The sequence below is a fragment of the Eupeodes corollae genome, chromosome 1 (genome assembly GCF_945859685.1).
Source record: "Eupeodes corollae chromosome 1, idEupCoro1.1, whole genome shotgun sequence".
Taxonomy (NCBI): Eukaryota; Metazoa; Arthropoda; class Insecta; order Diptera; family Syrphidae; genus Eupeodes; species Eupeodes corollae.
Window position 1 is genome coordinate 183825781 of NC_079147.1, and position 14898 is coordinate 183840678.

A 14898-nucleotide genomic window follows, 5' to 3' on the forward strand; every position below is an offset into this window, starting at 1 on the left:
AACACGAAAACCTACAAACTTTTAAGCAAGTCAATTCGATAGACACGATGGGAAGTTATCAGTGTGGGTCGCATCCCAGTTTTTTTTTGTATTGTATTTACTTTTCGACTCTTCACGGATTTTTACTATTGGTCACCTTCTGCTTTTTTAATTTGCAACCGATATGTTTGAATTCTTTTCAGTCTATGATTTCTATTGTTGCTTTTTATACATTAGAAATCATATTATCAAGTAAAGTACATGCCAATTTCTTTACGAAGTTCTTAAATTTTATGTTGGTACCTTTATTCTCGAAAATATTTAGAAGTCCATTATTTCTTCACATCATTTTTGAGTTCTTGGAACTGTTGATGTCAGTCGCACCCCGAAACCAATTTCCACTTAAAATTCTGACTAGAATGTTGAACAATACAACTGATGGTATCATTTAAATTAATGTTATTGCACATTCTTTTGCTAAGAAAGCCTAAAAGTTCTGAAATCTCTGGCATCTCTGATATTGTGAGTAATTTACATAAGGATGTAAATATGAAAGAAAAAAGTATACTTCTAGATTACTGGCTAATTTTTTCGTTTATTCTTTTTGATGTTAAAAACGATGATTCTTGATTAACGCGTTTTCAGCAAGTTCAAACAATTGCTTAGATGCCACAATATTTATATTAGTTACAATAATGTAAGATCTATTTATTTAGATATTGCCCTGAATATAATGTTTTTTTTTTCAAATATTCTTTAAAAATGTATCAAAAATGTACTAGTTCTTTTTATAAATCTGAAAAATAATCCATAATAACTCTTCACATTTATCTGGTCTTAATGTTCATTAAAGTATTGAAGACTTGAGGTTAAATGTTATTTCATAAAATAACATTTACATAATTCAATTCCTATGACAGTTCAGCAAAATATCTGTATTATATTAAAATATATTATATTATTTTACACTGGAATTTACATTCAAAATTATTCCTTAAATACATTGTCATTGCACATCAAATGTCTTTTTTCTATTTTTAAATACATATATATTCCAAAATTGTTTCTAATCTTTAAATGAAGACGTTTTAAAGAAGTAAAAACTTAGCTTAACCAAGTTCTTATATCCTGAGCGTCTGATGAATCGATCTTCAAAACCAAATAGGTCTTCTAACTCTTAAGAACTTAATGAAGAAATGAGTTCTAATTTTTCGAAAAACCTAGTTTAAGAGATAGACTTAAGGCTGCTGTTTGGTGTGACTTAGCCATTTTAAACTCAAATTTTTCCCACAGATTTCCCATACCATAAAATATATATACTGAAGAATATAAACAAATCAAGCTGATGCCACAATCTTTAGATTTTAACCTAAAACTCCTAACAAAAATATTGCCAAAGCCTAATAAAATATTAGTTCAGAGTTTTATATAAAAGAAAAGACTGATAAAATAGATTCACAAAAATTTTTTCACTGTCATTAACAACTTAAATTGTTATTAATATTTTGTAAACAACACAATTTGAGGCATTATTGAAAAAGTACCTTTAACTGTCGTTACCCATGTATTTATTATTTTTCTATCTGCTAACTCGTATTACATTATTATTTTTGAAACAGTGTCAGCAACAAAAATCGATCGAAAAATAAATACAAAACGAAATTGATACTGATAAGAAGTTATGACTTGACTGATGCGCCTCATAATCATCAAACTGAAAAATAATATATACAAAATAATATAACTCAAAAAGCGTTTATCAGCAATCACAGTATATTTATACTTTGCAGTCTATAGTCTATACCTACTAAACTTGCCCCCAAATCCCCCCTAAAATAACAAATAAAACGAATAAATAGAAGACACAGTTCGATGTCGGAGCATAATCTGTCTAACGTGCTCCAAAGTAACTTACTAAATCTATCTACAAGAAGCCTTCAGTGAAGTTTAATAATTTGTGAAGAGGAAAAAACAAACGTTTAAAATACAAAATATTGCATAAGACTTAAAGAAAATTAAAGGCATACAAAAAAGTGATATTAATATTTGCTGCATAAAGTGTGGCTAACATAAAACCTAATAACATATTCAATCGATTTTTATCTGTGATTCCAAAGTATCTATAAACATAATTATTTCCATCTTTAACATCAACAAAAATAATGACAGTTAGTATAACTCTCTTATCTTGTTTTGTGTTGTTTTATATCTTGTTTTATTTTTTCTTGATTTAATAATTGCTTGACTCAATAAGTTTTGCGTTGAGATTGGTTAAGGAGCTGACTATTATAGTCTCTGAAGTAAAATATGGAAAAATATTCAAAAATCAAGTTTTCCATCCATAATAATCACTTTGAAAAATGTGATGTGATCAAAGTAGCAATTTGTCATGATGCATAATTGGATAGATATTAAGAGGAAAATGTGTTGCACAATTTCAAATCATTAAACTATTACATTGTTAAGTTAGCATTTGTAACTTCAAGTTTCTTTTCATTGTTTATTACGAGGATATTTTCGTGATTTGTTTTGGATTTGAATTTTTTTAAATATTTCTGAGAATGTAATATATTTTGTAGTAGTTTTTCGTTTTGGGGTTTTTAAAGTATTGTCAGACTTCAAGGTTAAAAGAGTAAAATTAAGTTGAATTTAATGGTTTAAATGTCCCTTTCTTTCATTATGTTGATAATAATTATTTATTTTAATTTTTTTACTGCTAACGAGAACAAAATTTTCCAAATAAAACTGCTAGTTTTGATTTCGCGGACTTGTAATGTGTTCCATATATAAAGTAAAAGTTCTTTTTGAATAGGTAGGTACAACGACAGTTTAATCACTGTTTATGAGTGAATTTAGGTGCTTGACAGCTTTAAACAACACTTGTTGTGTTTTAAGTGAACTTAAATTTTAGATATAATGTTTTGAGAGCAATCTCTACATGACTTAGCAGTGTTCCCAAAGCTATAATCGATTTCTTTAGACTCTATGACCAAACCGGCTAATAAAATTGAGCGAAGTTCTAATGGCTTTTATTCTTACTTTAAAAATAAAAATTCGTACAGAAAAATATGAAGGATGGTAAAAAAAACGTAACAGCAGCAGCTTGAAGTCGAGCAGTGTATCATTTTCTTCTGCGGTAAAAATAAAACAAATTTTAAGAGTTAATAAAATTCAAGCCATCGTAAACGAACTAAACCGCTACATTACCAAAAACGCAAAGTTATGCGATTAGAATTTTTCATAAGTTAGTTAGCTGTTTCAGGAAAGAAATTTTCATAAATATTTGTGCATCTTTTTTTACCCATATACCATTTTTACCAACTTCAAACGGGCCTATTCAATCGGTGCTAAAAATAAAATCTTGGACAGTAACGCTGGAAGTACCAAATAACAAACTAATCAGAAACATCTTTCATTCCAATCCAATTTAAATTTTTGTACCTATTCAGGGTAACGAGTGGTTCGATTTTAGATAATTATTTTTAAATTCTTGTGTAACCATCTTAAGTAAAGAGTTAGTTAGAGCAGAATGCACAATAACCATCAATATTTGAACAAAGTATTTTCAAAAATTTGAAGTGGAGTAAATACATAAATTCTTAAAAATAATAAACATATAACCCTAATCCAAGCTATTAAAAAACAATGTTTTTAATTTGAAACGTTCAAAATTGCCATTTGGTGAAATACATCAATGAATTATTTGAGAGAGCTATGAACACTATAGTTCGATCTGCTAAGGACTAAAATTGAAGTTTAAACAATGGTGATAATTTTTTTTATTTATTACTGTTTACATAAATAAGAATTGTTAACATTTTCTATCATTTGTCAAGGAAAAAATATTAATTAAAGTACGATTTTGAGAATAGTTTAATCGCATCAATCATTTATACATAAAATAAATAAAATTGGACCTAAATGGCTGCCTTGTGGAACACCAGAATTCACAATAAATGGCCTTGAACATTCATTAACAAATATTAAACTAAATTGTCTTTTTTACTAAGTATGATGAAATCCATTTTAAGAAATTGTCGTTAAAAACTTAACAAACAGTTTTGAAACAAGTGTGTTTTAACACAACTCGTCAAACGCTTTGCTAAAATCAGTAAATACGCAATCAAACAAAAGGACATACAATTTAAGAAATTAGTAATTTTGACACACAAATAATTGAACTACAAAAAAGGAAAGAACACTACAACTACATACGATTGACCCAAACACAGGTCATAATTTAATTTTTAGGGTCTTGGAGCTTTTTTCTTGACAAGTTTCAAAATATTATCTGGATTAGAATTGAGATTAGTTACAATTTCATGAATTTATTCTTCATATAAAGATGTAGACTCTTGAGCAAAATACAAATTCCACTACTAAATTTCTGGTGACACTTGTTTTTAATTCATGCAGAATATTTGTTCATGGTTTACTGTTCATATTATCTAAACCAAGAAGAGCCATGATTAGAATCATCAATTAAAAGAAGGAAGACAATTATATTTATCAAATTCAAAGTAGTCTAATTGACTTCAGTTTTTATCGCTTGTATCGGTTCAAAACGGTGTCCCCGGAGTGGTCACTTTAGAGAATAGTCAAAACTTACATGGTGGCGAATGTAATGGTACAGTTTGTGGCGAAATGATCATGAATTACAATTGCAGAAGTTTGGGAGTCATCGGTCAGTAAGATCTCGGATGTCAATTCACGATTTTGAATGCAAGCGTCTTCAACGCCATCTCGACCCTTTTTTAAAACTTTGTTTCAATCATAACCTCTTTCCTTCTTTAGAGTTTGCTAACCTCCTGCAGCATTTTAAATGTTTTTAAAATTAAATTCTGCTTTTAAAAAGAATGGATGCCTCAAACACTAATGAATATTTTGACGCGTAATTTGGCACAGATATTGGTGACTATCAGATTCCAACACAAATTTTAACTAAAACTGTCCGGTATTTTTATAACTTTCAGTTTTAATAAGATCGAGATGCCTAAAGTCAACCCCATCTAAAAAACTTTATTCCTGCACATTTTATAATGAAATTTTCTTTTTATAAAAAAAACTCGCTGTTCAAGGTGTCATAAGCCTATTTAAACAAACATTTGAAACAATTTCTCACCAAAGTCTATTTCAATCTCTCTTTTCAGCAACCTCTGCGTCTTGCCATCATCGGACAAAGCAACTTTGCTGCTGATGTCCTGGAATTGTTGCTCGAAAAGAATTTTCATATTGCTGGAGTGTTCACTATTCCCGACAAAGGTAGCCGGGAAGACATTCTTGCCAGCACAGCTAAGCGTTATGATATTCCTGTATTTAAATTTCCCTCCTGGCGTCGCAAAGGTGTGGCCATTCCTGAGGTTCTCGATAAATACAAGTCAATTGGAGCTACTTTGAATGTTCTCCCATATTGTTCACAATTCATTCCAATGGAAGTGATTGAAGGTGCTGAGCTAGGCAGCATTTGTTATCATCCATCTGTGTTGCCACGGCATCGAGGTGCTAGCGCCATCTCTTGGACTATGATTGAGGGAGATGATATAGCCGGATTTTCGATCTTTTGGGCTGATGATGGTTTGGATACTGGCCCATTGCTCTTGACTAAACAATGTCCATTGGAATCAACCGATACTCTGGATACTATTTACAAAAGATTCCTTTATCCTGAGGGAGTAAAATCCATGGGAGAAGCTGTCGAAATGGTAGCAAAGGGAACTGCTCCAAAAATCCCTCAAACTGATATCGGTGCGACTTATGATCCAGCTATGTTTAGGGAGGAAAATCAAATTGTTGATCTCAATCAAACCGCCATGAGAATATTTAACTTCATCCGTGGTCTTGATTCCGTACCAGGTGCCTTGGCAGTAGTTGAGAACGATGATGGAACGGAGGAGAAAATCCGCCTATTCGGAGCACACATCTATTCAGCGGGGCCGGTTAAGGGTCCATCTATAAGACTTAAGGGATTAAAGAAATCCGCTTACATACATGAAGATGGTCTGTTAATCCAAGGCACCGATAATTGTTTTGTGAATGTTAGAAGGGTGAAAAAAGGTTCCAAAATGATCGCTGCAAGTGACTGGTTCAATCAGACACAAGCTCAACAAATCGACGATCTCACGGAAGAGGAACTTAGCAAGAAAGATGTTATTCGGGGAATTTGGAATTCCATCCTTAAGATTCCGATTGAAGGCGACGTGGATTTCTTTTCCTCTGGAGCTGGCTCCATGGATGTCGTTCGACTGATCGAAGAATGCAAAGACGCTTTAGATATACCTCTTGAGAATGAAGCCGTTTTTATGGCTCCAGTGTTTGATGAGTTCTTCTTGGAAGTTGTTAAAGCTCTGCGACAGGGCAATTTGGGTTCAAATATGAAAGTTTACTTCGATGGTTTCGTCATGCATGCCAATAAGAAAGAAATCCCGGTACCTACTCAGCTTTTCATCAATGGCAAATTCATTGATGCCGAAGGCAGACAAACAACTGAGATAGTCAATCCAACAAACGCTGAAGAACTTTGTAAAGTTGCGTGCGCTTCAGTGAATGACATTGATCTGGCGGTACAAGCTGCTCACAAAGCTTTCAACGGTCCGTGGAAGCAAGTGTCAGCACGACAACGAGGTCAACTTATGATGAAACTGGCCGATATGATGGAACAGCATAAAGAGGAGCTGGCTACGATTGAAGCTGTAGATTCTGGAGCTGTGTACACTCTTGCTCTGAAAACACACGTCGGAATGTCAATTGATGCCTGGAGATACTTTGCTGGTTGGTGTGATAAAATTCAAGGCAGTACAATCCCAGTGAATCCTGCAAGACCAAATAATGTCTTGACTTTTACGAAAAAAGAACCAATTGGGTGAGTTTTCATCAAGTTTTTTTCTTTCCATTTGAATAAACTAATTTTCAAATATCTTTTTTTAGTGTTTGTGGTCTGATCACACCTTGGAACTATCCTCTAATGATGCTCTCATGGAAAATGGCTGCCTGCATTGCTGCTGGCAATACTTGCATCATCAAACCAGCGCAGGTTTGCCCTCTGACAGCTCTGAAATTTGCCGAACTCTCAGTAAAGGCAGGTTTTCCACCGGGCGTGATAAATGTTGTCCCCGGTATGGGTTCGGTTGCTGGCCAGGCTTTGGCCGACCATCCTTTGGTGAGAAAATTAGGTTTCACTGGATCGACCCCAATCGGGAAAACTATCATGAAGTCTTGTGCCCAGTCTAATATCAAGAAATGTTCTCTCGAACTCGGTGGAAAAAGTCCGCTAGTCATCTTCGCTGATTGTGATCTTGATAAAGCTGTTAAGCACGTAAGTTGTAATGGAAAATAATCCGAAAAACAACGGTACTCATGGCATATTTTCTCTCACTTCTTAGGGAATGTCATCGGTCTTCTTTAACAAAGGTGAAAACTGCATTGCAGCTGGACGACTCTTCGTAGAGGACAAAATTCATGATGAATTCATTCGAAGAGTTGTCAAAGACCTGCGCACCATGACCATTGGCGACCCTCTTAACCGATCCACAGCTCATGGCCCACAAAACCATCGGGCACACTTTGAGAAACTCATTGAATTCGCAAAAAAAGGAGTGGCCGAAGGGGCAACACTCGTCTACGGAGGCAAACCAGTACCAAACAGCAAAGGTTTCTTCTTCCAACCCACCGTTTTCACCGATGTAGAGGACCACATGTTCATCGCCAAAGAAGAATCCTTCGGACCAATTATGATTGTTTCGAAATTCAATGGATCCGATATTGATTCGGTGATGAAGCGAGCAAACAGCACCGAGTACGGTCTCGCCTCGGGAGTGTTTACACGGGACATCACAAAAGCTCTGGCATTTGCAGATCGAGTTGAAGCCGGAACTGTGTTTGTTAATGTTTACAACAAGACTGATGTAGCCGCGCCCTTTGGTGGCTTCAAGCAAAGTGGTTTCGGTAAGGACTTGGGACAGGAAGCCCTCAACGAATATCTGAAGACCAAGTGTGTGACAATAGAATATTGATTGATATCATTCCCCCGAATCTCATAGCATGTAATTAATTTATTTTAAAGGAATAATAAAACCTAGCATAAGCTCTTTTCTATTAGAAAAAGAAATATTTTTTGATATCTCTCTTGGCAAAGGAAAATAATAGAAAATGTGCAGAAGTTGCAACAAAAAGATTGGAAATAAAACGAAGTAAATTGGGTCAATTCGATTGTAATCCAGTTTGGCGGACATTTTTGTGATATTTTTCTCTTCCTCTCGATGTTTTTTCGTTTCATTTATTTTTTCAATTTATTTTCATTTTTGTTGTTCTGTTGGCACCAAAAATGACTTTTTTCGCCGCGAGCGGATGCAATAAAGAGTGTGGAGAGCAGAACACTCACTGAACACACCCGCACCATCAACCGTCAACCATCATAAAGAGAGAGGAAAAGAACACGAGTTTTTGTCAGGCTTTTGTGAGTGTGTAGTATACATAAACTACACGCAGAAAGGATATGAATAATTGTTTAGTCATCCTGTGGCTTATGGCTGATGGCTGATGGCGACGGCAGCGGTGAGGCGGTGGCGACACAGTGTGGAACAATATTTAGGCCAACGGCATAACATAACCATTAGGCATAGGCATAGGCATGCCATACCATACCATCGAGCACCATCAGCCAGCACCCAGGAATCCTTCTTGCGTAATACCTTGATCCGGCTTTTTGTCTGTAATCGGAATAAGTCTGGAACTGGTTGGTTGGTTGGTTGGTCTTGGGAAAAGATGGTTTATCTTCAGATTTTGTTTATGTAGTCGATTTGGCAATAAGTCGAGAGGTAGTACAAGTTGTAGGAATATGAAGGCCTTTTTAGGAGCCATGAACCATCGGCCTAGCAGTAAAGTAATGCATAGGGTTTGGTTGGGGGTTGGTTTGGTTGGTGGACAAAATAGGGCTACTTGGGGTATTTATGTCTATCCAACTTCTTACAGAATAAACAACAATCATTGCCAAGTAAATGTTAGGGATGCAATGTATAGTAACCAGTTCTCAGCATTAAGGGTTGATTTAATACCTATACTACTCGTATTATCGTCCTAACTATGTTACCTATACATATTAGACTGATTATTACATTATCGAAAAGTAAAAGGGTTGGAGATACATATATATTTTCTTTGGTTTTGTTGTGATGGAGGCAGAAGATATTCTCGTGGAAAAGCTTTTCATATTATCAGAGGGTGAATTGAACTGCAATGCGGTAATTAGCATAAAGATGTATTAAGTTTGTTTTGTTGGTTTACTTTTAAGTTAACTGGGTACTTACGTGGGTAAATAAGATAATCAATTTACAAGTGGTTCAAGGACTTAAAAAAGTTATTTGAAAATTTACATATTTTGTCTTTGTCTGGAATATGACTTAATCTTAAAGAAAGATGTTAAATTAAATTAACATTTTTATACTTTATGCAAGCTGTGGCTTTTGATTTTATTATTGTTGCTACTACCGCTTTGAGGAACATAATATCATTAGATTGTTTTTGTGCTTCGTAATGGTCTATTTTAGATAAATATCAAACTTTGACTGCAGAATGTTTACATTTTTGTAGTTAATTTCAAGAAGCTTCAAAGCGTTGCGTTGGTTATCGAGTTTAGTTTGATTTTTAATAATGGTGTAGTTTTTACTAATCAAATGTCTAAAATAAATATAATGAAGCTTTTTCGTAAAAAAAACCCTATGCATACAAATGTAAGTTTATAAGTTTATTTTTTTACAAGGGAACAAGTTAGTTTCTATTATCTTTTTGTTAGTTTTATATCTAACTGGACTTGACACAAGCCCACAAATGGACCAAGAGCAAACAGCAAGTTTTGGGACGTGAAGGGACACCAAAAACGGCACATTAAGTCGTTTAGATAGTCGTGTTAATCGTAAGATTGTGTGTAAAGATATAGGTCCAAGACAATTTCATTACAGCCGGGATTGTGGCAAACCAAAAAAACGTCTCGTGGATGGTCTGGATTGATGTCTTGGAACGATATTTTTGTTACTAGTTGGGCGGTACAATTTTAAGTTTTTGATACGCTAAAGCATCAATGTTTTTCGACGTACTTTCTCAATTCCGAAATTCGTTGTAATGGGTTCATACGAAAATCTTTGAATACAAAAAAATCAATAATCATTTAAAAATCTAGCAAAGAAAAGTACACTACAAATGCTAAATGTAATGAACCTAAGGAATTTTGTAATTCAAACCTTACTCATTTTTAGTGTCATATTTTTGCTTTAAGCCACTAGGCAACATGGAAAACCGGGTTTGTAGAGAAAAGCAATCTTTTTGGGCTACACATTTTTTTGAAATTTTAATTTTGGGTACTTGGTATCTGACAATTGGTGTGCGAGGTGTAAGGAACATGTTTCTTAATTTCAACTAAGAATTCAAACGGATGCAAAGACTTCAATTGAATGAATGAAGTCTCAAATGATTGCAATCGATTGCTGTCAAATGATTGATGCTTACACAATCTGAAGTCCTAATCTTTAGGTGATATTAATGAATGCAATCTTTGAGTTGAATTCAGTAAATGGCTTACCATGTTTGCATACCCAAAAGATTGCATTCTTTTAGAAGCCTAACTAAGTATTATCAGAGGGTTCATCCCCACCTAAGATAGTTAATTTTTCGAAGTTCGAAATTGTTATTTTCAGGATGTGTTCTTCCATGTTTTTTTTTTTTGCAAAATTTGTACTTAAATGCTCATAGTTGCGTTTTCATGGTAATTTTTAACCGAAGTCCAAGCTTTTTGAGCAATATTGGCTCCTATCAATATAATGCAGTTGATTATCTTGTATCGCTAAGCCAATAAGTGTACTTTCTGATTGCCTAAACTCGACTAGCTATATTTTCTTAAGAGTTCAAGTTTAAATTTCCATGTGTGGTAATTATCGGTCTCTAACTCTGCTGACTGAAATTCTCAAGCAATCTTTCATTTGTTGAGGCCATAACCTACCATATATCCTCTATTAAATATAATTAACTTAAGAATTTTTTCAGTCTTTTATGAATGTTTTGATTCAACAACAAATATCCCTCAACTAGCGACTATTAGTTTGAGTTTCAAATTAACGGTTTTTGGAATTTTTACCACGAAAATAAAAAAGCATTTCTTAGCATACTTATTGGCTCTTCCTTAAAATTCCAAAAGTTCTCTTTTCCTATTCTTTTTAAAAATTTAAATTGAACGATTTTGTCCGTACGTTTTCCTGATTGTTTTTGGTATCGTTTAATATTTCGTAGTGCAACCAATTTATTTTTTTAAATTTCTCAATCTAGGGTTGGAAAAAGTGGCTTAATGTAAAAGGTGGACTAAATAAAGTTTCTTTCTAAAAATGCAATAAAATCGTTCAGCGAATTGCTTGGCTGATATTACCAACAATATTCTCTACAAAAAAAATAAGCATGAAAAACAGTTTCGAGGCGGCTAGCTAACAACGCAAAAACAGATGATAACACGATATGGAAACTGATACATAAGACATCGGTTGGGGCATGCTGTGCCATTCTTCGTCGAATCTACGGTTTTATTTTCCGTGATAAGAAGTTGGTTAAAATTGCAACTGTAACGCCCACATTTAGATGGAAAATTATTCTCAGCCTCCGAGAAAAATAGTTTAATAATGTCACCACTTCGCAATCCACCATAAACTATCACTTTTTTTGACAACAACTTTCTTTTTTAATCGATGCCTCGATTTCTTTTTCCAAACTGCAAAGCGACAATGAAGCAAAAAGTCGTACGTGTTCGACTGCTGAGTACATTACTACCTTCTTAACGAATATACAAATATTTGGGGTTTTAAAACAAGCTTCTTGAACATTTTATTAAGCTTAGAATAAGCATATGTGTTTAGGCTAATATTTTGTTTTCTAAATGATAAAAACGAACTCCACTTCAGAAAAGAATATGTAAGTAGAGGCCAATTATAGAATGCGTTGCCAAACGAAAAGAATAAGTATAAAGTGGACGTTGCCATATCATAATTACAAGGACAATTTAAAAAGTACTACTCCGGTCACAGCATAATTTTGGACAAACTTTAAGGACTTGATTGATTTTTATATGTCTATAATCGAAGAAAAACATTCGGGACTCTAATCAAGCTTTTGAGATTAAAGCTAAGAACTGAACTGACTCTTGAAAACGCAAAAAAAAGGAATTCTGAATTATACAATCATAACCACCAATTTTTAGGGCCAGTTATAGCTATCATTGGTTTTCATTATTGAAACCAATAATTGGAATTGTTTTTTATTATAGCTTTCATTGAAAATTTGTAGACACAATTTTCCTGATTAGAATCCAACATTTCTTAATTGGAAGCATTTCAAGAAGAGTTCTGGATGAAATTAAAGAAAAAAAACTCTACAACTCTTAAGCTTCATCTTAATACAAAACATTACACATTAGTTATGCATTAGGCAAAATATTACGTCATCCAATATTTCGACGAATTTCACACATTGTTCCTACCGAAGTTAGACCAACGTCACTATTGCACATAATTCTGGAAATTAATCTTAAAAAGTATTCTCCTGTCATAAAGATACATCCCAGTCACTGATAAAGCTTCGGTTCCCATCCAAAATCAAGCATCAGTGGCCGCTGTTAGTAGACAGATGGATGGCGGTTCGTCTCGAAACCTACCGTGTGCTGTTGTAATGTCTTCTTTCCGTCTGTTGTTCTTTCTTCTCATTCCTTCTGTCTTGTATTAATGTCTTGTGTTGTTATCACCTTCTATAGTCTTAGTCGATCAAGGTGCTGTGTCTCTACTTTGTACATTTATGTACTGAGTAATGTAATGTAATGTACATCCAGAAGAAATTTTAAAGTGAAGTATTTAAAAGCTTTTGAAAATTTTAGAAAAAAAAAATACCTATGCTTAATTTTCGTTAAGATTTTGGAGTTATTTAACACCTTTAGCATCTTTGCAACTAATAAAGTAGAATTTTATATGAGTAACAAATACAAAATTTGCAGTGAAATCTTTGCATTGAGATTTGACTTTTATTCTAGTATCGAAATAGGGGGTTATCCATTTTAAGGAATTCGACATCTGTCAAATTAAGTTGTTAAACTAATTTTGTTTGTAAGTTTAAAGTCTGACATTTACGAAAATGGATGGCTTAACTATAGCACAACGCATACAAATTGTTAAAATCAACTACAAAAATGGTAATTGTGCCACAGCCACATATCGTGCTTTAAGAGAAGATTATGGCTTCATAATCGACCAAATACGCAATCATTTGGCAAAATTGTGAAGAAATTTGAGGAGACTGGATTCGTTACAAATATTGTAAGGCATCATAGTTTCGCTCACACCACTGAAAATATCGCTGCTGTAACTACAAGTGTTGCCCAAGACCCGAATGTGTCGATTCCTCGCCGTTCTCAGGAATAAGGACTATCTTACGGCACATTATGGGGTATTTTGCATTTGGATCTCTACCAACATCTTACAACCAAATAAAGTCCAGCTAACACAACAGCTGACCATTCACAACGCCGTAGATACGTCGAATGGGTGCTTGAAAAACAGGCGATGACCGACGATTTTTTGAACAACATTTTCTTTGGCGACGAAGCACATTTCTTCTTTGGTGGATATGTTAATAAACAGAACTGTCGTATTTGGGGATTCTGAGAATAATCAAGTACTTGAAAAGAGGTCATTACATACACGAAAAGTCACTGTTTGGTGTGCTCTTTGGTCCGGAGGTGTGATTGGACCTTACTTCTTCGAAAACTATGATGATACGACTTTTAAAATATGTGGTTTCAACAAGACAGTGCCACATGCCACACAATTTCAGTAAATATTGCTTTACTGCAAGAGATATTTCCTGGCCGCGTAATTTTCGTCGCGGCAATATCAACTGATCACCAAGATCATGCGAATTGACACCGCTGCTCCTTTTTTTGAGCTACAGGAAAAACCGTGTTTATGCAGATAAACCTTTAACTGTAGAGAACTTAACAACAGAAATTCTTCAAGCTGGAACTGAGATACTACCCAATATCAAGGATGGGGAATACTTTATTCAGCTCTGCTAATCCCTCCAATTCTTGAATTCAAAAACTTGCACCGAACTGCAAAATTACACTCGGAATAAATGTTGTTCAATCAAATTACCGCTTGAATATGTGTAAATTATAAAAAAATACACAAGGTTGATTTAACAACATTCTAAAAACAATAGGTACTATGCCTTAAACGTTTTCCGTCTTCAAAACTAATTAAGCCATAAGAAACGTCTTTTATTTACTCTTTCGTGTCATCAGTCTAAATATAACAAGCTCATTGACGAACCTTTCTCCTTTCCTATAATTAAAAACCTATCTAGTTATACCTTTACTTTTCTCCCTTATATCAACCTGATGATGATGGTGTCCCATCATAATTGCGTGAAATGTATAATTAGCCTCAAAAATTACTAAATAAATTCAATACAACAACCACTATACCATCACCATCATCATTACAACCACTTTCTGCCAATCTGGGATGTTGAATGTCTACTATGCTACATGCATACCCTTTAATTGCCTATTCATCCTCAGGCATTATTCTCATCAACAATTTAACATCAAGTCATTATGTTTTTGGAATAATATAATATGGAATAATTAAACATCAAAACAACAACAACCATCCTATACATCCTGTTTACATATTCAAAAAGGTAGGTAAAAAGGATGTTACGCAATACCTTAACGCAAATTTGCACACAAAACCAACTGATTATTCCGCAATCATAGTTATTTTTTTCATTTTCATTCTACTCTCTCTTTTTCTCTCTTTCTGTCTCTCTAAATAGCTTCGTTAAAAAATTTAAAAGGACGAAAGAAAAACAAAACAATGGAAAATTAGTGACAAAATG

The 14898-nt window shown here is 34.0% G+C and overlaps 2 protein-coding genes across 2 annotated transcripts in view; both read left to right on the forward strand.

The window, feature by feature from the left end:
* Window positions 1-7200, forward strand: part of LOC129942208 (ras suppressor protein 1) — a 190967-nt gene extending 183767 nt beyond the window's left edge. Inside the window, exon 4 of the mRNA XM_056051065.1 lies at window positions 7189-7200. The gene's annotated coding sequence lies outside the window, so the exon portion shown is untranslated. The remainder of the gene's footprint in view (window positions 1-7188) is intronic.
* Window positions 1860-8215, forward strand: LOC129942203 (cytosolic 10-formyltetrahydrofolate dehydrogenase). The gene is made up of 4 exons (XM_056051058.1): window positions 1860-2147; window positions 5130-6838; window positions 6904-7291; window positions 7359-8215. Exons 1-4 carry the CDS (start codon window positions 2142-2144, stop codon window positions 7986-7988), a joined length of 2733 nt encoding a protein of 910 aa, XP_055907033.1. The 5' UTR covers window positions 1860-2141; the 3' UTR covers window positions 7989-8215.
* The last annotated feature ends 6683 nt before the right edge of the window (window positions 8216-14898 follow it).

What these genes read in the sequence shown, in the direction of transcription:
- LOC129942203 (XM_056051058.1), top strand. An exon ending in ACGAAAAAAGAACCAATTGG is followed by an intron (nt 6,839 to 6,903) that starts GTGAGTTTTCAT and finishes ATCTTTTTTTAG; the next exon opens with TGTTTGTGGTCTGATCACAC. An exon ending in TTGATAAAGCTGTTAAGCAC is followed by an intron (nt 7,292 to 7,358) that starts GTAAGTTGTAAT and finishes CTCACTTCTTAG; the next exon opens with GGAATGTCATCGGTCTTCTT.